Source organism: Xiphophorus hellerii, chromosome 7, assembly GCF_003331165.1.
Source record: "Xiphophorus hellerii strain 12219 chromosome 7, Xiphophorus_hellerii-4.1, whole genome shotgun sequence".
Taxonomy (NCBI): domain Eukaryota; kingdom Metazoa; phylum Chordata; class Actinopteri; order Cyprinodontiformes; family Poeciliidae; genus Xiphophorus; species Xiphophorus hellerii.
This window is the reverse complement of record NC_045678.1, coordinates 28,314,434-28,336,123: the sequence shown is the minus strand read 5'-3', so window position 1 is coordinate 28,336,123 and position 21,690 is coordinate 28,314,434. Positions and strand designations below refer to the sequence as shown.

At 37.2% G+C, this 21,690-nt stretch overlaps 1 protein-coding gene across 2 annotated transcripts in view; it reads right to left on the bottom strand.

Annotated features, from left to right (window-relative positions):
• The window catches only part of arglu1a (arginine and glutamate rich 1a), a 9,000-nt gene extending 6,555 nt beyond the window's left edge, over positions 1-2,445 (bottom strand). Inside the window, exons 1-2 of one of the 2 annotated variants that reach the window (XR_004339774.1) lie at positions 1,899-2,445; positions 1-397 (exon numbers count right to left, since the gene is read on the bottom strand). Coding sequence is in view for 1 of the 2 variants with exons in the window: in XM_032566674.1 (XP_032422565.1) it covers positions 172-397; positions 1,899-2,224 (552 nt within the window). In the remaining variant the exon portion in view is untranslated. The remainder of the gene's footprint in view (positions 398-1,898) is intronic. The other variant, XM_032566674.1, reaches the window with a different exon arrangement.
• Between the last annotated feature and the right edge of the window lie 19,245 nt (positions 2,446-21,690).

The following is a 21,690-nucleotide window of genomic DNA, read 5'->3' as shown; positions in this document are numbered from 1 at the left end:
GCTGCTGTTTTAATGTCAGCTGCAAAGAGAAACCTCTGCTGCTTGTGTTCCTCCCTCATCCTGTGTGTTTGAAAGCAGCAAAACTCCAATAATTTGTTGGGGACTGAAAGCGGAGGACGGTGGGTGGAGGCAGAAAGAGACGGGGGTGCATCCCAAACGACCGAGCGTTACCTCTCTGGCCTTCTGCGCCGCCAGCTCGGCCTGCCGCTGCCGCTCCAGCTCCTCCAGCAGCTGCCGCTCCATGATGCGCTTGGCCTCCTCCACGCGCCGCAGCACCTCCCGCTCTATCTCGTCCTTCCGCTTCTCCAGCTCCTCCTCCACCCGCTTGGCCACCAGCTCCTCCACCCGCCGGGCCGTCTCCTCCTCGATCAGCTTCTCCTCGATCTCCTGCTGGCGGCTGGAGGAAGAGGCGGGGGAAGAAGAGGTTAGCTCCAACTGGCTGACAGCGGAGACACCTTCCTGCTGTCAAGTCGCGGTTTCAACAATCGGACCCGCGCCATCTTGGGAGGCAAAGCATAACTGAACCACGGCTTCGAAACCAACAAAAGTATATCCATAACTCTCATGTAACATCACACTTCCATGAACTTTGTAACTGACCTCCATCTTGGCAGGCAGTTGCTATGGAGTTGCTATGACAACAATAAACACGCCACAAGTTTAGAACTAGCTTTCTCCTCGTTCCTAACTTAACATAAAGTACATTACAACTATTACTCCATCACAATTTTTGAGTACTTTTCCCACCTTTGTGTAATCCTAAGATAAATATCAATGATATTTACAGTTTCCTTTTTTATGAAGTTGCTTCACACCCACCAGCAGGCGTACTGTGGTTCAGACTTTCTCCGTTTTCTGATATTTATCAAGACATATTTGGATTATATTTGGTTTGGTTTACTTTTCTCTGGAAACTTTAGTTACAAAGCAACCGTCCCGCAACCTTTAAATCAGGGCTCAGCCACTCCTAGAATGTCTTGCAAGGTTTGGGTGCTTTCTTGCTTCAACACACCTGAATCACAGGTTACAGTCATTATCCTTTAACTTCAGCCTGCAGCAGGGATGCATGCAAAAGTTACAGAAAAATGACTCTCAAAGACTGAAGCTGGAAAACCCCTGATTCTACATGTAAACTAGCAGAAAATCTGTTTTACTTATTCAAAATTTTAGTTTCTTAATTTTTTTTTTCTTATTCTGAATTCCACTTTTCCATTGCAAGCACTTTTTTAACCCTAACAATGAGTAACTATGGCCTAAATGAACAATAATTCAACAAATTAATAACTGATGTTCAATTTTCAAAAATATATCAATGTAGTGTGGTTTAGCAAAAACACAGCGTTTTTCCAATGTATTTAGAAATATTTACATGTCATAAAAAACACAAAAATCTCGTTTTTTGAGATAAAAAGCTTCAGTTTTTCATATTATGGCACAAACTGACAATCTAAGTATATTTGTTCAAAGATATATAGTCCTATATAAAATAACACTGCTAATTTTAACTTCTTTGACAAAAAAATTAGATTTGGGTAAAGTATTTCACAATTTTCATGTATTTATCTCTCAGATGCTAGGATTTCAAAGTCTTTCATATTAGTGCAGATATATCTGAAGACTATTTAAAACATTCAAATTAAATTAATTTCCTCAGACAGTAAATTTATACGTTTGTCTAAAATCTGTAGTTTTACTCAATCAAAAGGTTTGCGGATATGATTTATGAGGTTTGATATTTACTAACAGCTCCAGTGGCAGCCGTTAGCATCGGTGGTTAGCATCTGAGCTCCAGTCCGTTAAAATGAATGCAGTTTACCTAGCCGTTAGCTTAGCATGCACACATAGTAGCAGCAGGTTATGCAACATCAGCACAGGCAGATTTAGATTATTATACCCACATTTTCCTCTGTCTCTCCATCTCTGCCTTTCTCTCCTCCTCTTCCTTCCTCTGCTTCTCGTCCAGAGCGGTCCTTTTACTCAGAGTCCTGCCGAAGATGTCGATCCTCTCCGGGGGAGAGGCTGCTCGCTCTCTGCGGGACGAGGCTGTGGTGGACCTGGATCGGGAGCGGGACTCTCTGCGCCGGTTTTTCTTAGACTCCCGGGACTTGGATCGTTTCTTGGACCGCTCCCTGTCTCTGGACCGGGACCGGCTCCGTTTCTTGCTGTGCTTGCTGCTTTTTGAGTGTTTAGACCGAGACGTGCTTCGGCTGCGTGAGCGGCCCATGATGACCAGTCTTACGGCTGAAATGTGAACCACAATGCAGACTCCCGTCCAACTGCTGCTCTTCTAACTCTGGACTTACAATAAACGACCAATGCAAACAACTGAAACAACTCTATTTGCGTTTAAAAAGCATTTAAACAGCTCCTTAATTCGCCCTCCTTAGTCGTTGCCAGGCAAGATGGCGCTCGAGTTTGTTGTTCCCAGCAGGCACTGCGGTTCTCGGCATTTTCCGTCAATCTTCGGAATGTCCTGTCAGTTTCACGAACTGAACAACCGTCAGACCTGTCAAAAGTGACAGGTGTCACTTTTGTTTCAGATTACGCTAAATTTACAGTTACGACTGTTATAGCTGTTGACAGAGCAATTCATTTTGAAGACGTAATATTTTACACAATTATAACTTTATTTAATTTCCCATTGGGATTGAAAAAGTATTTTTGATTTTGAATTTGAATTATATAAAATAATTATGTTAAAAATACGCAGTTGCATAATTTGTCATTAAATATTTTAATTAAATATTAAAATAGTCTAATTTCTCTCATGATAAAATAATCTGAATGTTTATCATTCGGGTTTAATGCCAAGCTAGTTTATCTTCTGCTAGTAGAAGTTAGCTCTTGTTAGTTTCAGTTTCTGCTGAAGTTAGTTTTTAACTTGCTTTAGTTAAAAACTAAAGCAAGCTAAAACTAAAGTAGAAGCTAAACTAAAGCTAAAACTACAGGTAGTTGGTAACATTCAGGTTTATCATGAGAGAAATAAACATTTTTAAATATTTAATTGTATAGATGAATTGTAAAGATGAAATATACTATTTTCTAATAATCTTAAACACAAATGCATTCAGGAAATATAAATGAACATCAGTACGTGTTTCTAATGACCATATAACTACACAAACTAGAAATGGGAAATTGTGTTTTTTATTTTTATTACATTAGCGGAATATCAAAAATGTTTTGCATATATTTATGCTTTGGTGTTGGAAACTAAATTAAATTTATGTGATTATTGCATCTCTTTATCCTTGTGTTGTTTTTTTAAAGTAATGTGGAAATTCTCTGTAAATTCCTACTAAGATTCAAGTTGCCTCTAAACATTTTTCTACATCTACTGTAGGAATTACTTAAAAATATAGTCCATTTTAGTCATCCTTCACAGTTTGCTAAAAGATTAAAGATTAGATTTTCTTCACTTCATATGCAAATTATCCGTTTTTGATGCAACAACAACAAAGACAGAAAAATATATCCAACCAAGCAAACCACTGGGGTGAATTTATGATGCAAGTTTAAAGTTGTAATTTCTATGCCGATGTGTTGCTCTGCCGCTTTCTTTCACAGCGATCAGCAGAGTCTGACACTAATTTCAGAACTTGTCTCCACTTGACCAATATCTAACTTTTCCCTTCTCCATTTTTAACTGTTGTTGTCATGCTCTACCAGAGGCTAAAACGACGCTTTAATCTGATCTTGTAAATATAGCGACGCAGAACATCAGATAACGGCACGACAAACAGAACGGGTCAGAAAAAAGAAAACAAAAACTGACAATGGCGCAATGCTGCACGGATAGATTTGCCGTTCCACTCTGGAAAATGAGGCCATTGTGATAACGTTCCCCAGAGGCCTGAGCTCAAAATAAACCGCTTTTACTATATTTAAAAACACATGATGAAAAAGTCCAGTGAATCAACTTCAAAAAGGTCACATCACTCAAAACTACAGATGAGAAATCATCTGAAGGATTTTTATTCTGTGCTTTTCAGCTGAGTCTAATATTAGCATGCACTGATTCAGGAGGGTGACTCAGTGGGCAGCTTTCTCTGCAGAATAAAAATACTTTTAATTGTAGAAAACCTCATGAATGTTGTCAGATAGGTCACTGCCATCCCAGCAGATCTAAAGAGCTGAACATGTTCTGTCAAACTTTAGGTAACAGAATCCAAACTTCCTCAGAAACAAAGCAAAGAACCGAATAATGGGGCTTTAGAGACAGAAACAAAGGCCAAGCTTACTTTTTTCTCCTTGCTCGAAGTCAAAGCATCAATTTTTTTTTATAAGTTGAGGTTTATTTCATTTTATTTTTTTCATGGGCTGGTAAATTTTGCTCCTGCAGATGAAAGGAGCTGGCATTACAGAACCATCTGTGCCTTGTTTTTTTTTCCATTCGGGGAAGAGAGGTGGGAGCTTTAAAGGCCCTTTTGATGAATAATAGAAAATGTTTCGTGAAGGTGAAAAGGAGAAGAATTGCAGCACATTCCCAGTGGGGATGTTTGTTTTTCTGTTTGACTTTAGAGAGGTTCTGGGCTGGTCGGGGGCGTAAAAAGAACCAGTTCAACGTCTCTGTTTTCCTTTGAAATGGCTGCATATGCACAGGTAATCCCAGGGGACAGAACCGGCAGTTCTTAAACGTCAGGAAGGTTTAAACGTGCTTTTCATAAAAACGATCAAAAATAAGTTTACTGATCCATCTGAAGAGGCTACACACTCAGGGTACTCCTGGTATCGACGTCTATTTATTTCTTTTTTATTGATTTGTTGAAATTTTTTGATCTTGAATTTAATTTTGTTCGTGGACGATTTTTCAAGATGGACGCCACGGTTGTCCTGGAATTAGATTAATATGTTTGGTGTCAAACCATGCAGAATTATACCACAGAAATCATATTTTCTCTATCTTGTTTTGTCTGGAAGCCATTTTTCAAAATGGCCACCATGTTTGTTTGCAACAAATAATCAGTTGATGTTACTGGGCACAGCTAACCAACATTAGCTCTGTTGATGCTAAACTGCTAAGCTGCTAAACACATTTTTTTTTTAAATTAGCAGAAGCTAAAGCTAACCATTAAGACAGCTGTTGCTCAGCCTGTAAAATGTTGCATATTATTACTTCAAAGCTACTGAATAAAGTTAAACCAGAAGAACTTTTATTCAAAATCAAACTTTGCTTCACCCAAATCTGCTTTTAATTAATGTAGCAAGAATGTTCAAAGGAAAAGTGACCTAATTTCTGATTTTATTCAGCAGAATTGGTTAAGCTGTATTCTATTTCTTCCAACTGATACCTAGAAAATCAGCTAAGTTATTTTTAATACAGCAAATCTCCAGAACTTTTTTTAAGATTTGGATCTAGAATAATTTACATAACCTTTTCCAGAAACAAATCTGACGGCTTTACTTGTTAAATTTAAGTATTGCTTGTGTAGTTTATTGTTAAGTGAGTAAAAAACATTTTTTGACCTTTTGACTCGATGGGTTTGGCCCATGTGACACTCCTGATTTAAATGGTTGTCAAAAACACACATTGCTGCCTCCATTCAAGTGGATAACTTTTGAATAATTTTCTAGAACTGCACTTTAAAACCCAGAGCTGCAGAACCCAACCCAACCAGCTCAAGTTAATCAAAAAGTCCATCTCTTTCACATTTTGTGATCAAAGTTTGCCCTCTTCTTTCAGAGGAGCCTCTCAGGTCCGCTGGCCCGGCCCCGCCGCTGCTCTTCAGGGCGAAAAACACTTAACAAACACAGGATCTGTTTTATAAAGCCCTGCCACATTGTCATATTGTCATGTTGATGGCCCAGGGGTCTGCGGATAAAGAGCCATTGAGGAGGGGAACCTGAAAGCAAGCTTTGCTCTCCTCCCTTTTACTGCCTGAATGAGAGCAGTTCTTTCACCTCGGCCCGGCGGAGGACACAAAAAGAGAGGGAGGACGGAGGGGGAGGAGAGGAACTGATGATATGGAGCAGAGGAGGGGAAAACTCAGGTTTTAGGAGGTTATTGAAGTGACCAATCAGACGTCACTATTATTCAGCCATTAAAGCTTCAATCTGAGCTCCACTGTCATCTGAACGACTGTAGATGTGCCATTTGATAAATATGTGAAATAAAAAGCATAATTTTCTTAAAGTATTTAAGGAGGGCTGTGGATTAGTTTTGTTGTCTATCTTATATCTGATAAACACTGCAAAAACACAAAAACCTACCAATTAATTTTGGTCTAATTTCTACTGCAAATATCTCACCTGAACTTAAACAGAACAAACCAATAAGAAACTTTCAAGCAAGATATAGATATAAATAATTCTTCAATAAATAATTAGAAAATAATCCCATGTTATATGTGGCACATTCTTTCAGTTATAACATGGCAAAATATCTTATTATAAGTGAAATAATCTGCCTCTGGAATTAATCTCAGACATTTTCTAGGAAAAAAAATCTGAGTTTAGAAAGTTGAAACTTTGCAAGAGAAAGTTCAAACATTTTTAGTTTATTTTTTTCTATTTTCTAAAATGGCCACCTTTTCAAAAAAAAATGTTTAGATTTATCTGAATTTCAGATGAAGAAAATTTTGCCATTTTTGACAGGAACTGTTTTGCCTTTTTCCCAAAAATGAATCTAAAAATTTATGAATTTTTTTTTAAGCAAAAATGTTCTTTTTTGATTAATTTTGAGACTAATCTCAGGAATATTCTAGGAAAAACAAGGAAATGTTTGAGACTCAAAAGTCTAAAATTTTCAAAGTTTTCAAACTCAGAAAATTTGCAAAAGTCAAAAGTTTTAGACTTCTGAGAAATTTTTGAAATTAAACTGAAAAATTTAGTTTTTTCTAGAAAATGTTAAACTTTTCAAACACAAAAACATCTTTGCATTTTTCTAGAAAATTACTGAGATTAAACTCAAAATTTCTGCGTTTTTTGGTGTGAATTTACGCCTCATTTTTGTTTTTTTAATCTAATATGCCGTCGTACATTGGAGCAGGTTCTGAAGTTAACAATATTCTCCTGTTGTACTCAGACACTGCTGGGACGTCCAAAGGTTGTCTGATTAATCTAATCCCAGCCTGACCTCTGCTGATCCACTGACCAGATGTCCGACCATCACTCAGAACCGACCGTCCCGATCATTCAGTCGATTCAAACCCAGTAACCCTGAAAAGTGGCTCTCCATTAACGACGGCGGCCATATGCCAAACGTCTTCCTCACAGAGCTGACCTCCGCCACAAAGAGGGAACTTGGCGTTCATCTTTCTAAAAGGGGGCGGAGCCAGTGAAGAGATGGGACGGCAGGTGATTCTGCTGGGTCAAACCCAGAGGTCAAAGGTCAGGTTTGAAGTGTCTGCTTCCAGGAGAATCTGATCTATGTTGCTCTCATCTCCAGATATTCATTCGTCAGCTCATCTCTGAAATCCAGAAACTAAACCAGCAGAAAGCTGAACATGAATCCGATAATCTGCTCAGATTAAAAACTGGGAGTGAAAACTTATTCAGTATTATAAAGTTCAAATCAGTCATGGATCTAGGTGAATTATGAAAGCTAAAACGGTTCGTTATGTAGATTTACTACACACAGGTGACCTATTAGGTCTGTGGTCTATAAAAAACATGTTCATTTTTTGCATAAAATCCTTCTTAGATCATGAAATTTTAGCTGTTTCAGGTCGTCCTGTCACTTTAAATCCAAATAACCTGCTTCTGGTCATGCTCCCCAACTCAACAGTTACACTAGCACGTTAAAATGGCTGCAAAGAGATGTGCAATTACACAACCATACATCTTTGAAAAGCAGAAGTGCAGCCTCCTGCAAAACCAACAAAATTGCAGTAAGTGGTTTCTGGATGGTAAGTCAACAACAAAACACTTATCTTTTCCAGCAGCCATTGGTAAAACCAGCTGACCAAATGTGCTGGGTTGCTAGGTAACGGCGCAGTGCCGTTGGTTTTTAAAACGGCTCATTTTCCAGACACCAAAAAACATGAACTTATTGCCAAAAAAGGCTGAGAGATTTTTTTTAAAGAGCTTTGGACTGTTTTAGAGCAAAATGGAAATATAAAAACAAGAAAATGTGAAAAACGTGTTGCATTTTTATTAGTCAGTTATGGCTGACAGTTATTTTAAAGAAAAACAAAAACTTAGTTTTTCAAAAAGTTCTAATGTTATGTGAGATTAACTTGAAAAGTGTTTTTGACACAGAAACTTTTTTCATAGGCATGGCAGACTGCTGATTTGTCCAGCAGACAACGAGTAAGAGTGCCACTGAAGCTCAGCATGCTGTATCCAATTATATCACTGGAAAGTTGAGTGGAGGGAAAATGTGTGGTAGAAAAAGGGGTGCATGGGGTATAACTTATTGTTTGAGATAATTGTGAAGCAGTTATCTACTTCAGCCCCATTTGCTGTTTTATTTTTCACATATTTTTTTGCTATTTGTTTGCTATTGCAACAGATACAAAAATGAAATTTCTGTAGTTTCCGGACTACTAGTATAAGTTTCATAAGTCAAAAATTGCGTCTCAGAGAGGAAAAAGCATATAAGTTGTAGAACAAGCTAAACTATGAAAGAAACTGGGACTTTTAGTCCAGAAAATACGGTAATTTTAGGTTTTTGATGTGAGGAGTCATTTTAAAGTTATTTTTTATTTTCTTCCTGCTGCACTTTTGGTTCCACGTTTTGTGAGCGTGGCTGCTTTTCTTCAGCAGGAACGCATGAAAGTGATTATGGGAAGGAGTATTCATGGGAAAAAAGGATCTCTCTTGAGAAACTCCAAACAGGAAGAGAGATACATTCATCACAAGCCGCCTCCCACCGCCACCAAACAAACAGTTCACAATTCACACTCCGTGCTTTGCAGCGCTGTGAACTCTAACAATGGCTGCTTCCTGACGACACGGTGACGCTGTGAGCGGCGAGGCAGCGGTGTGTGAAAGCTCAAGATCTGGCAAAGAGGAAGGAGCCAAGGTCTTACTGAACCTGCAGCTTTCGCTCAAAGGCCCTTTATTTCTGCCTTCTCGTTTATACGCCCGCTTCCTCCTTCACCGTCATCAGAACGTTTCGCAGAGGAAGAGCAGCTGGACGTTTCAGTTCAATAAAAATCTAGCTGAGAGTTTTTTATTCCTAGATGTGACTTTTCTTTGAAGACAGTTCAGATATGTTTTAGATATCAGGTAAATTTACAGAGTTTTTGCAGAATTTGAAAAAAAAAAAAACAATCTGTGAAAACATCTGCAATGGTGTTAAAGAAGAGACTCAATAAAATCAATATAAGGCCATGTCCAGTCGAAGGACTTTTTTTAAACATTTAAAACCACCAAGTGTTTTATTGGTGACTTACCATCCAGAAACCACTTGCTGCTTTCTTGTTAGTTGTGCAGGAGGCTCCACCTCTGCTTTTCTAAGATGTACGGTCATGTAACAGTGCATCTGTTTGCAGCCATTTTCACCTGCGAGTGTAAATGTTGAGGTTGAGGGGCGTGGCCAGCAGCAGACTATTTGGATTTAAAGTGACAGGAGGCCCTAAAACGGCTCATTCTGACTAAAATCTCATTATCTACACTGAGTTTGTGCAAAAAATGTAATAAACATGTTTTGTATCCTAACTTGTTCAAGGAGACATAATAGGTCACCTTTAATGTATTTCTGGTATTGCATAGAAAAAGGCGTAAGTAAAAGATCTGCAGAGTGTGTCAACGTTTTATCCATTGATTAAAATAATAGTTAGCTGCAACCCTAAATAATCCTCCTAAGACACTTCTATGCTTACCTCCTGTTTAAATAGTCAACCTTTTTTCCCCATCAAGTCATGATGGTCCCTTGTGGGACTGGATGTGGTTTTTGAAGGCGCCCCTCGCTGTTCGCTGCCCTCCACGCCACCACCAGCCTTCAGCCCATCGGACTCAGTGACTGATGTCCTGATTAAACAGGCGGGATGATGGATCCATTGAATCCATCATCCCGCCTGTCTCTACCACAGTATGGTGTCATCCCTCTGCTCCTTTGTGCAGGATCTCAGCCTTTGTACTGCACACGTGTGCATGTGTGCGTGTGTGTTTTATGTATGTGGATGCCTCTGTGCACAAAGAAGCCTGTATTCAGGTGAAGCTGGGATGACCAGTCTAATTTGGTCATCATCAGCAGCCGTCTAATTTCTTTTGCATGTGTGTTTTTCAGTGTTTGCACTGCAAAAACACAAAACCTTACCAAATATTTTCTACTGCAAATATTTCACGACACTTGAAATAAGATGAAACTAACTCAGAAGCAACTTTTCAGCAAAATGTAGAAGTTTAAGTCAATAATTCAGTAGAAACTAAACAAAACTGCTTGGTAAAATTTTGTGTTTTTGCAGTGTACTGATGGTTTTCCTTCTGTTAGAGTTCATTTTCCACCTTTAAATCAGTTGTTCATAAAAAAAGACTCAGATCAAATTCAGATCTCAGATTTTCTGTTGGTGTCGGATTGAGGAAAGTTTGATAAAAGGTCAGAAATGTGCAGAAACCTGAGTTGGAAATGTTCGCATGGCAGATCGGATGAACGTCAACAAGCAGGTGAGCAGTAATCTAGAAAAATATCACTACTTCCATGTTATAGGTGAAATAATCTGCTTTTTGAACTAATACTGTTTCATCAATATTAATAAATTATAGACTTTAAAGAAGCTCAAATTTCTTGCTGAAATGTTCCTTTTGAGTTAGTTCTGTGTTACTTAAACTGTACTAATCTGTTTCCTCTATAAACTCGACCAGAAATGGTTGTTAATATGTATTTTTTTCAGTGTTGGGACGCCAGATGTTGGCAGCAGGAGGACCAGTTGGATGTTTGATATTGTTCTCACGTGTCAAACATGCTCTAAGATGTCACTGAGCCTAAACTGACTCCTCTCTTCCTGTGTTTCCCCCCTCATCCATCTCACTGACAGTGGCAGAAACAGTAGCCTCCCCCAGCGCTCCAACAGGACCCTGGGCTGACGGCAGGGGGGCCCGGCTCCAGATCTATGGAGGCCCTGTGTGTTCAGAGGCAGGTTAACCCGCCGCCGCTGCGCTGACCTCTGGATGGAGCGGATAAATCCCAAACCCATTTATCTGCCGGACAGGTAACACCTTATCCCTAACCTGTCACATCCTCTCTGTGTGAAAAGCTGCTGTTGTTTTAAGCTGAGTTTTGTCTTTTGTAATAACAAGGTTTAAGGAAAAATTGGCCCGGACGTTTATATTTTACAGTTTCGGCAGACTTTTAGGATGTTTTGGTATATAATCCTTATGAAAGAATTGAAACTACAGCTCTGGAAAAATGAAGAGCCCACTGCACTGAACCACATTATAACCCCACAGTGATTAAAACTAATATTGACTTCTGAACTCTTAAAACATCAGTATTGTTGCTTCTAAATGAATGTGAACTTGTTTTCTTTGCATTATTTAAGGCTTGAATGTGCTGAATCTTTTTCCTTGTTTTGATTATTTCCCATTTTCTGCTAATAAATGCTTAATTTTTTCTTTGAATTTCAGAGACATGTTGTTAGTAGTTCATAGAATAAAACATCAATGTTCATTTTACTCAAATATACCGATAAAGAGTAAAATCAGAAAACCTGATCATTTAAAGTGGTCTCTTAATTTTTTACAGAGCTGTGTGTTTCCATTAAAAAGCTGCTCAAAACTTTTTCAATATTACACTAATGTTGAAAAAACACAATTTTGTGATTCTGTTTCCTTTAAATAACGAATGCAGAAAGTAAAATAAGGCATGGATAAAATCTTTCAATCAATAAGTCATAAAAAAAACATGACATCATCGTCATACCACTTCCTGTTGTCTTGGTCATTTCCGCCAGTATTAACATTTGCTCCTATTTCTTGCTGAAAAGTTTGTTTTGTCTTATTTCAAGTGTTCTAAGATATTTCCACTAGAAACTAGACCAAACGTACCTGGTAGGCAAGATTTCTTTTTTTGCAATGTAAACATTATTTCTCTCAGGATTTGTGAACCTTAGGCTCTGATTTTGAAAACCTGAAAAACGGATATGAATTCAGTTTGAAACAATCCACCAGTGGTCTGTGTTTGGTGCCTAACTGGAGGAAACTGGAATCAATTTAACATTTGCGGTGGTTTAAATATCTTGTAGTGAAGTTTCATAACTAGAAAAGCCGATGGAGGCGTGGATGTTTGGTGGCTGCAACCAGCTGAATGTCAGGACGGTCAGATGCTTATCTAAGGTCAGATTCTTGGTTACAGTCGGTGATTTAGAACAGAATAAAACGAACCTGCAGGCAAACTTTGATCAAATAACATTTAGCGTGTCCTTCTGACCGCCTGGAGGGCTGCATGGGTGGAGTCTTTCACAGAAACACAACAATACAAGTGCCAAACCAGGAGACAATCACAGGAAAGCAATTGAAAATCATTTGGCAGCCTTGCAACGACCACACACACAATTATCCCAGAGGGAGCTCACCGCCCCTCCTCTGCAAGCTAAAGGTGAATTTTAGGGATGGATTTATAAAAGGTTTGATACTCCTGTGTGTTTAGGAAAGAAGAGGTGAGTTAAATATTAAATCAGTCTGTGTCATGTTGGTCTTTAAACTCTAAATCACTATTTTTGGTCTAGTTTGTAGTGCAAACATCTAAATACAATTGAAATGAGACAAAACTAACCTAAAAGTAACTTATCAGCGAGATAAAGGGGCTAGTTTAGAGTAAATATTTCCTTAATATTGTTGAAAAAGTACTAGCTCCACTGGTAAATCATTTCACTTATGTCCAGACGTTTCCTCGGCCTATAAGTGAAAAAAATCTGCCAGTGGAACTAAAACTGTGGAATTATTGACTTAAAACAAGCTCAAATTCTTGTTGAAAAGTTGGTTTTGTCTTATTTCAAGTAAACTAAGACATTTGCAGTAGAAATTAGACAAAAATATTTGGTAATATTTTGAGGTTTTGCAGTGGAAACACTCAAGAAAATAGTAAAATCTCACCAAGTGTTTTTGATCTAGTTTCAAGTGGAAATATCTTTGTACACCTTAAAAAGACTAAATTAACTCACAAGTAACTTTTCACCAAGCTGTAGGATATTGTTTTAAGTGTGATTAACAGCATTTTCACTGTAAAAACACAAACCGTGAAAACACAATTGAAATAAAACAAAACTAATACAAACGTAACTTTTTGGAAAGAAAAATTAACTTTCTTTTATGTCAATAATTCATTCACATTTATTTTAAAAAGTGCTAGTTCCACTGGCAGATTATTTCATTCATAATATGGGAAAAAATGTCTTGTTATAAGTGAAGTAATCTGCCAGTGGAACTAGAACTGGGTTGCTAGGCAACGGGCTGGGCTGGGCTGGGGTTGCTAGGTAACGGCGCAGTGCCCTTCTGTCAGAATTAAGGAATTGTTTACATAAAACAAGCTCCTATATGTTGCTGAAAAGCTGCTTCTAAGTTAGTTTTGTCTTAATTCAAGTGAACTTAGATAATCATACTTGAAACTGGATCAGAACCACTTGGTGATATTTTGTGTTTTTGCAGTGAGCTGCTTGTTCTGAGTGTTTTCCATGTTCTCTCCCTGAGGCAGATCTGGACGGCTGATTTGGATTCTCCCAGAGGGTTTCTTACAGCACATGAAAGCCAAAATGTTACTTCATCCAGACAATGGAGCCTGATAGGCCTCCACCCTAAATCACAGCCACTATGAGCAAAGATGAAGCAGCAAACTTTGGAGAAACGCTCACCTCCTCTCTGGGAGGCAGCTAAACTTAGCTGACCTTTGACCCTGCTCGTAAAGCCTCGTGATCCCTCGGTCACACTGGAGAGCCGTTCCAATCTGGAATAAGGAAAACTAGAGTACAGATTTGCACGCTGGCACAACTTTTCAGTTCAGTAACGACATTAACGAGGTTGGAGCCGTCAAGAGACACATTTCATTTTCTGTGAAAATCTGCATTTCTGTTTCTGCAAAACGTTGTGTACAGTCCGCTAATGTTGAAAAAAAAGACCCACAATTTTTTAATTGTGGTTTTTTCATTGAATAAAAAATGCAATTAAATCATATGTGAATAAGTTTGTTCACATGATAAGTTATTACAAATCAAACAAAAAATCATTTCCTTCAGTGGTTCTTGGTGCAGCGCCCCACCAGGCGAGGAGGGGAACAACCTTTTCAGTTACTTTGGTTCGTTTGACACACTGCAGTGTGAAAGAGAACTATACCAGCTGAAAATGAAACCATGCATACATGGTGACAATTTCAACAAATATATAAAAAATATTTTTCATACAAGTTACATACAGCATCTTTTATCAATATTTCACCCATTAGGTTGTGAATTATGGTGTTTTTGTCCCTGGTGTTTCTATAAAAGACAAATATTATCCTCCTATCGGAATAATTATCCTCTTAAAACACAATCAGGAAGCTTTTAGCTGATCTTTAAGGGGGAAAACACCAGCAGCTACTATAAAAAACTTCCACCAGGTTTTAGGCAGATATTCTCCAAAAATGTCTGAGTAAATGTGTAGAAAGTTTAAAACATCAATCTGAATAAAATCTATCTGCAAACCGAGACGAGTGAAGTAAGTTTTTAGTGAAACGTGTGTCAGTGCTCCGGCTCTCCCTGAAAGGCCCGACTAATCGATTTCCGCGGCCGATTCCTGCTTTTCCCGCTTGGCTCCCATCATTCTGCTCCCTTTGGGTCCTCGGCGTCCCCATTTATCCCATTTATTTCGGAGCGGCGTTCTGAGGGAATTGGATTAGTGGGAGTGAGGCGCAGACCTCACAGCCTTCGCTCCGTTTGGCCTTTCTCTGCCCTGACTGACAGCTGCATGCGGGACGAGAGGCGTGACAGCGGCCCGGTGTTCAGCACCGTCACAGCCATGAATATAAAAATAACAAATTCTAACTAATCAACAACCAATCACTATCTATCTACACAGATAGTGGAGAAATTAACATGTTTATGTAAAAATTTATTTAAGGAATTGCTTTTTTTTTTTTGTTATTTGGGTTCTTTTCAAATTTTTACACATTTAAATATTTAGTTTGAAGATTAAATGCTTACGTTGGAAATTTTATGTTTAGTTTGGAGATTACATGTTGAGTTTGGAAAATAAATGTTTAGTTTGTAACTATGTATTTAGTTAGGAAAATCAAAATAATTGTCTGGCAACCAAATATTTAGCTTGAAAACTAAATAACTGGCTCCAAATTAAATATTTTTTGGCAGCATATACAAATATAACACAATTATTTCGACTAATTATTTCAGATAATTAGTTTATTTGAACTAAGCTAATTATTTTTATTCAAACCAAACATTTGACCTAAATAATTAATTCAAACTAAACTAATTATTTATTTTAAGAACTAAATAATAAGCTCCAAATTAAGTATTTATTTGAGAACTAAATATTTTGATTCCTAACTAAATGTTTAGTTTGTAAATACTTACTTAGTAAAACTGTTCAAAGTTTTAGTATAATTTTCCTTCCACTTCACAGTTATTATTGGTTTTATCAAACAAAAAACAGGACCGATGTTATAACACGTTAAGGTTAAAGGGGAGTGAAGATTTGTGTAAATTGCTGCATCAGGACAAAACACAAAATCTGAATCTTTTGTTTGTTTTCTCTTGATGCTAACTGAATATTTTTCCACTTCTTGTTGGGTCCTGCACTCCTATAACGTTTCTCATCCCACTCACTTCCTGGTTGTGTTTCTTTCTGAACATTTTCATTAAGTAAGTAAGTATTTACATCCTCATTTCTAAAAGTCAGCAGCTGATCAAGAACTTTGTTTTTAATCCAGGCTGGTTTTCTCCTCCACGGCTGCTGGTCTGTTTCTGTAAATATTTAAGACAACTTGCAGGTGTTCATGTTTCCAGTTTGTGACCTTTGGCTGACCCCGTAATGTCCCAGGTTAACGGCTCAGCCTTTAGCGCCGACCCGACCCGGGCGGCCCACCTGCAGATGAAGCCCCATATGGCAAATTCCTCTGACGGTAAATCAGGAAATGTAAACATCTTCATGACACCTGCTAGCTTTTACAAGAGCATTTAAAAATCAAAGTATCAGTTTATCTGTTGCCTATTTAGTGGTTGGTGTGCATACATTAATTGCATAAATTTCTTGATTTAGTTTGTCTTGTTTTGAAGCTTTTCATCACATTATTGCAGGAAAATTAGATTTCTGTTATTCTAACTCATAAATGTTTTAAAGTACCATCTTTAAAAGTTCAATTTAGCCTTTATTTCCATGTTTTGAAGCATTTTTGCCCATTTTTTCACAATGAAACACAATGAATAACTCCAAATCTTAGCTTGTAAGACAAAATTAGATAAGTTAAACATTTTAATAGGTAGGTCATTGAAGAAAGTTAATTTGTTTCTCAAGTTTTACAGATAGAAATCACAAAGTGTCTCATAGAATACAAAGATGAGCTCAATCGGAAACAACTGACCAAAAAATACAAGAAACACATAAAAGGAAACTTTATGCAAATCATCAATAGAATAAAATGTGGCATGAGTTTAAAAAATTTGTACACTGTCTGTGAAAAATCTAAAGAAATTTAAAAATGTGCAAGATTCAATGGAATCAGGACAACACAAAGATGGAGGGAGAGTCAAACTAACATCCAGAAAAAATGTGGAAATTTTCTGAATTTCAAAACCAAAAAAGATTCACATTTTTGGAACACAAACATTTTCATATTTTTTCAGAAAATGTCAAATATTACCCTAAAAATTTACTTTTTTTTCTGGTAAACTTTTGACTTTTGAAGCTCAGAAATTTCCAAGTTTTTTTTAAAGAAAATTTCAGATTACTCTCAAATTTTCTGAAATTTGTGGCATAAATTTACTCTTCCTTTTTTCTATCCGCAATGGTCCTAATACTAAACAAACAAAAACAACCTTTTCTCTACCACTTCCTGTCGTCTTCTTTGTCATTTCCTCCAGTAGTAACATCTGGATATTGGTCGTGTGACTCGTGTGATGAGAGAAAGAAAAAAAAGTGTCTCCACTCCATCTATTTCAATACGGCTGAAAAAACATCTCATCCTAGAACACAACCTTAACAAAACCTTGTTTGTTTGTTTTTTTATTGGTGTGTTCCCATTAAACAAATTTGTTTTTGTGATTCCAGTTCGCACATTTTTGTTGTTAATGGAAACTCGGCTAATATATCCACCCCTTACCGAGCCATAACTCACTACTTGATGTGTTTAGAGCTCATTTATCTCATGGCTTGAAGGAGAATCTTGACTAAAACGGTTAGAAAGCTTTTACTTACTCTGCTGCTTTGGACTGTAAACTCATTATGTTGTGTGGTGATTGTTGACCTCCAGGGAACTCCGTACTCCTCTCTGCAGGGGGCCGCCTCGGTCAAACCGCCATCTGTTGTTGTCACTCAGACGCTTCCGGGGAAGAGATGTGAGTCCCGGATCCCGTCTGACTTTCACTGCTTCTCACCTTTACTCCCTCGTGTTACTGGGAGCATACTGGTTCTGTCTCCACAGGAGGCAACTGGGAGTGTTGCGATGCTGCATTAAGCCTCCAGCTGCCGAAACTCTCTTTACATGTCGCTCTTTAGTGCTGAGGAAGTAAACATCTGATGTGCCTGGCATTTTTAGCCATGTTTCAGACAAAACGACAATCTTTCATTCCAAGATTGCAGAATAAGTTTAAATCAACCATTAAAACTGCATAAATTTCAGATTTCATAAATAAAGTGATGAGAAATACGGAGAAAAGGAAGGAAAAATGTAACAGAGTGACTGAGTTACAGAAGATTAATTAGCTTTTTTTATTAATTCACTTTTTCATGTTTACAAAACAAACAATACCTGCTAACAAACAGGGGTAAAGATCTACAAAATAAATAACTAATTAGATAAGAGAATGGGAAAAAAATTATACATTTTGAACAAAACAGACCATAATCAATAGGTGTCACAACAAAAGTATAATTATTTAACATATGTAGGTCAGGATGTTTGTTTTTTCCTCTTAATCTTGGCAGTTATTTTCTGATTTGCATCATTATTAAGGGGGACAAAGAAAAAAAACAAAACATGCCAGAACAAAGAGCAAATAAGTAAATAAATTAACTCACCGGCGTTGAAATGGTGTTTAGAACCTCTGAATATATTTTATTGAAATATTCAACGTGATTTTTATCTATTGTTGATTGCTGTTCGTGTGAGAAGATTGATAATATTGCTTTGATTGTTTTTTTTGAAATGCTAAATACAAAGAAGTGATAATTGATCGTAATAAAAGCCTTGCAAAAGTGTGTGACCCTTTAACCTTTCTATTTTTTGTCGCATCCCAACCAGAGATTTCATGGTGCAGCAACAAATACCTGTTTTATTTTAATGTTTTCATTTTAAACTCAACCTGAACATTTTTAAATCTTATTTTCTGCTGAAGCTCTGTGCGTTGGCACAGGAAAACCCCCAAAACAAACAAAGACACAAATGTACTGAACAAACACAAGTGCAGTTCGTCCCACTGTCACAACACTGGAGGACTCTGAGATAACACGCTCTTCCTCACATCTGTGCTCAGACTCTTCTTCATCCAGGTGGGTGGCCACGTTTTCTGCTGACCACCAGGGCGGACGCCTGCAACTAAACACATTTTTAGCCTTTAAGTTGCTTTTTGCTCACCATAAGAGCGAAGTTAGCAATTAGAGCCAAGCACAAAGACTGAAAATTAAAGTTAACCTTGTTTGTATATCCCTGTAGTTACGTATAATTGAGTGGGTTGGTTATCTAACCCACTCTTGGTCAGAGACACAGGAATCTTTTTTTTTTTTAATCACTTTGAGTAATTTTATTTTCATGAGTTTAGTCAAAACTCAAGTATTAGTTTCCTATTAAAAGCTCAGTAATTCCTGAAACAATCGCACTAAATATATGTTATTGTTTTAAAAAAAAGCCACAAATGCAGGAAAATTCAAAATAAATGCTAAAAGAATCTTGATGAAGTTTAGGAAAGATTTGGAAATCATAGATGTTTGGGGCATACTTCATGAAATCTATGGAGCTAAATTGGGGCCATAAAGTTAGTTCAACAAGAAAAAAAGAAAAGTAAAAAAAATAAAAGATTTAAAACTGAAAAGTTATTTTGAAATTGGACAAAAAAAGGTTGAACATGTAAAAACAAATTGAATCTGAAATGTAGTTTTGATTTTTTTTTTTTCAGTATCAAGTCTTATTTTTACTTACAATTTTCTATTTTGCTTTAATTTTTTTAGGGCTATGGTAAGGGAGTTAGGTTAGGGTTACTCAAACTTATTTCAATTTCAAATGTCTTTTTCTTGGTTTTGATCAAACTTTATGGCTCCAATGTAGCTCTGTAGAAGCACCCACATCTGGCATTTGTTAAAAATTGCAACATTTCTAACAAGTTTAACCAAATCTACCAGATTACCAGATTTGAAAACACCTTGAGTCATTTTTCAGTTTCATACTTTTTCTTCTTTTGGTCAAACTTTATGGCTTCAATTTAGCTCCATAGATGTACCCAAATTTGTCATTTACACAACATTGCAACATTCGTAACAGATGTTTCAATTTTGGTCCTCAAATTAACCAAATCTAGCGAACTAACAGGCACGAAAACACCCTTAGTAGTAATTTTTAAGATTCATTGTTTGTTTTTTATTTGTTTGTTTTTTATTCAAACTTTATGGCCCCAATTTAGCTCTGTAGAAAGTACCCACATCTGGCATTTATTACAAAATTGCAACATTTGTAACAGATGTTACAATTTTGTTCCGAATTTAACCAAATCTACTGGACTATCAGGTGTGGAAACATCCTTAGGAGTAATTTTTCAGTTTCAATCTTTTTTTTTTCTTTTGATCAAACTTTATGGCTCCAATTTAGCCCCACAGTAGCACCACAACTTTGCATTTTTACAACATTTCAACATTTAACTGAATCTACCAGACAATTAGGTGTTAAATCACCTTTAAGACTTTTTTTAATCCATGGGAATCTGTATGCATTAACAGGTAGTATCTGAAACAAGGACGACGGCCTCCAAGGACAATAACCTTTGCATAAAGTAAAAAAATAAAATGAATCACTTCAGAGATGCACGTCTCAACAATAACTATACAAACGCTGAATCCTCCATGCATCTTCCCAGCTATTGTTGTGTGTCTCGTCTGTATTTGTTTACGACTGCATTCAGTGGGATGCAGTGGGAATTTAACAACCTGACCCCAAAACAAAACAAGTGGAAAAAGGGACAAAGAAAGCAAGCTGTCGTTGTCATCTTCAAGTACTGCGGTCATCCTTTGGTCAGCATGTTATTTTCATTACTGGAGGATGGCCAGCTGGCCATCAGTACACACACATACAGAGACAGTGGACACATGTGCTCAGACAGAGGGGAGCTCCAAGCCCAAAACAATAGACATAAATATAGCAACCTCTGGGAAAAATAATACAAACGTCCATCCCTGCACCAAGAAGCAACGCCCAGTCTTGGGTTTCCTGCACCGTGACCCCCAAGCAGAAAGCACAAATCAACCATTCAGCTCTTTTTCTTTCTTAAATACAAAACTGCTCTTTGCTTGTTACGCATTTTTCAATTTGTTCACATTCAGTCGAATTCATTTGTGCATCAATAAACATCTTTAAAACACAACAAAGATTATCCTGTATGAGTAAAGTAAAAACAAATCTAAGAGTTTTTTTTTTATGTAGACCATTGCTGAGCTGAGGTTAAACAAAATTAAGTTATTGCAAACTGAAAAACTTTAATCTGAACAGTTAATGGGCTTTCAGAGATGTTTTAGTGTTTATTTTATGGTCTTTTTGAGGGTTCAATACATTTAGGAATCATTGGCATAAAACTGAATTTAACAAATGGCATTTAAAAATCTTCAGAGAAGTTAAATCATGTCATGTAAAGGTGAAAAAAGCAATGGGGCGAGAAAAGAGCCTTGTGGAACTCCACATGTGATTAAAGTCTGAAAGAATCCATTCAAAAGTATCTTCCTTTTTACCTTATGTTCATCTTTTCAGGACTTCAATAAACCTCTATGCATAATTTTGACACCACAAATACTTTTGATTGATTTGAGTTGTATTGTCAGATTCTATGGATGTACAGTAGGCCTGATAATAATTCCTTAACATTGATGAAAAACTGAAGTTCTACTGCAGATTATTTAACTTATAACATGAGAAAAATGACTTGTTAAAGTTAAATAATCGACCCTGGGAACATTTACTTTATTATCAGTTTTAAGGGATTATTGGCGTAAAATAAGCTCCCATATCTTGCTGAAAGGTTACTTGTAAATTAGTTTTATTTCAGATGAACTTAGATATTTGCACTTGAAATTAAACCAAAAAAGCTCCGTATTGTTTTATGTTTTTGCAGTGTAAACCCAGGAAAGTTTACATGTTGCATCTTTTTCCTGGGTGTCCATCTGTTGACTCTTTCAAAGCAACAGAAGCAGCTTTTTCTGACGCTGGCTGGCTGCAGCCCGGTGGATCTCTGTGGTTGTCATCAGACCCCTGCAGTGGGTCGTGACCTCAAAGGTCACAGGGTCAGCACCAGGTGGAGTTAAAAGAATCTGAACCTGAACCAACAATGAGCTGCAGATCCAGACACAAACAGGATATCAACAGCAGACGTCACTGATTAGCTCAGAGGAGATTCTGTTTAT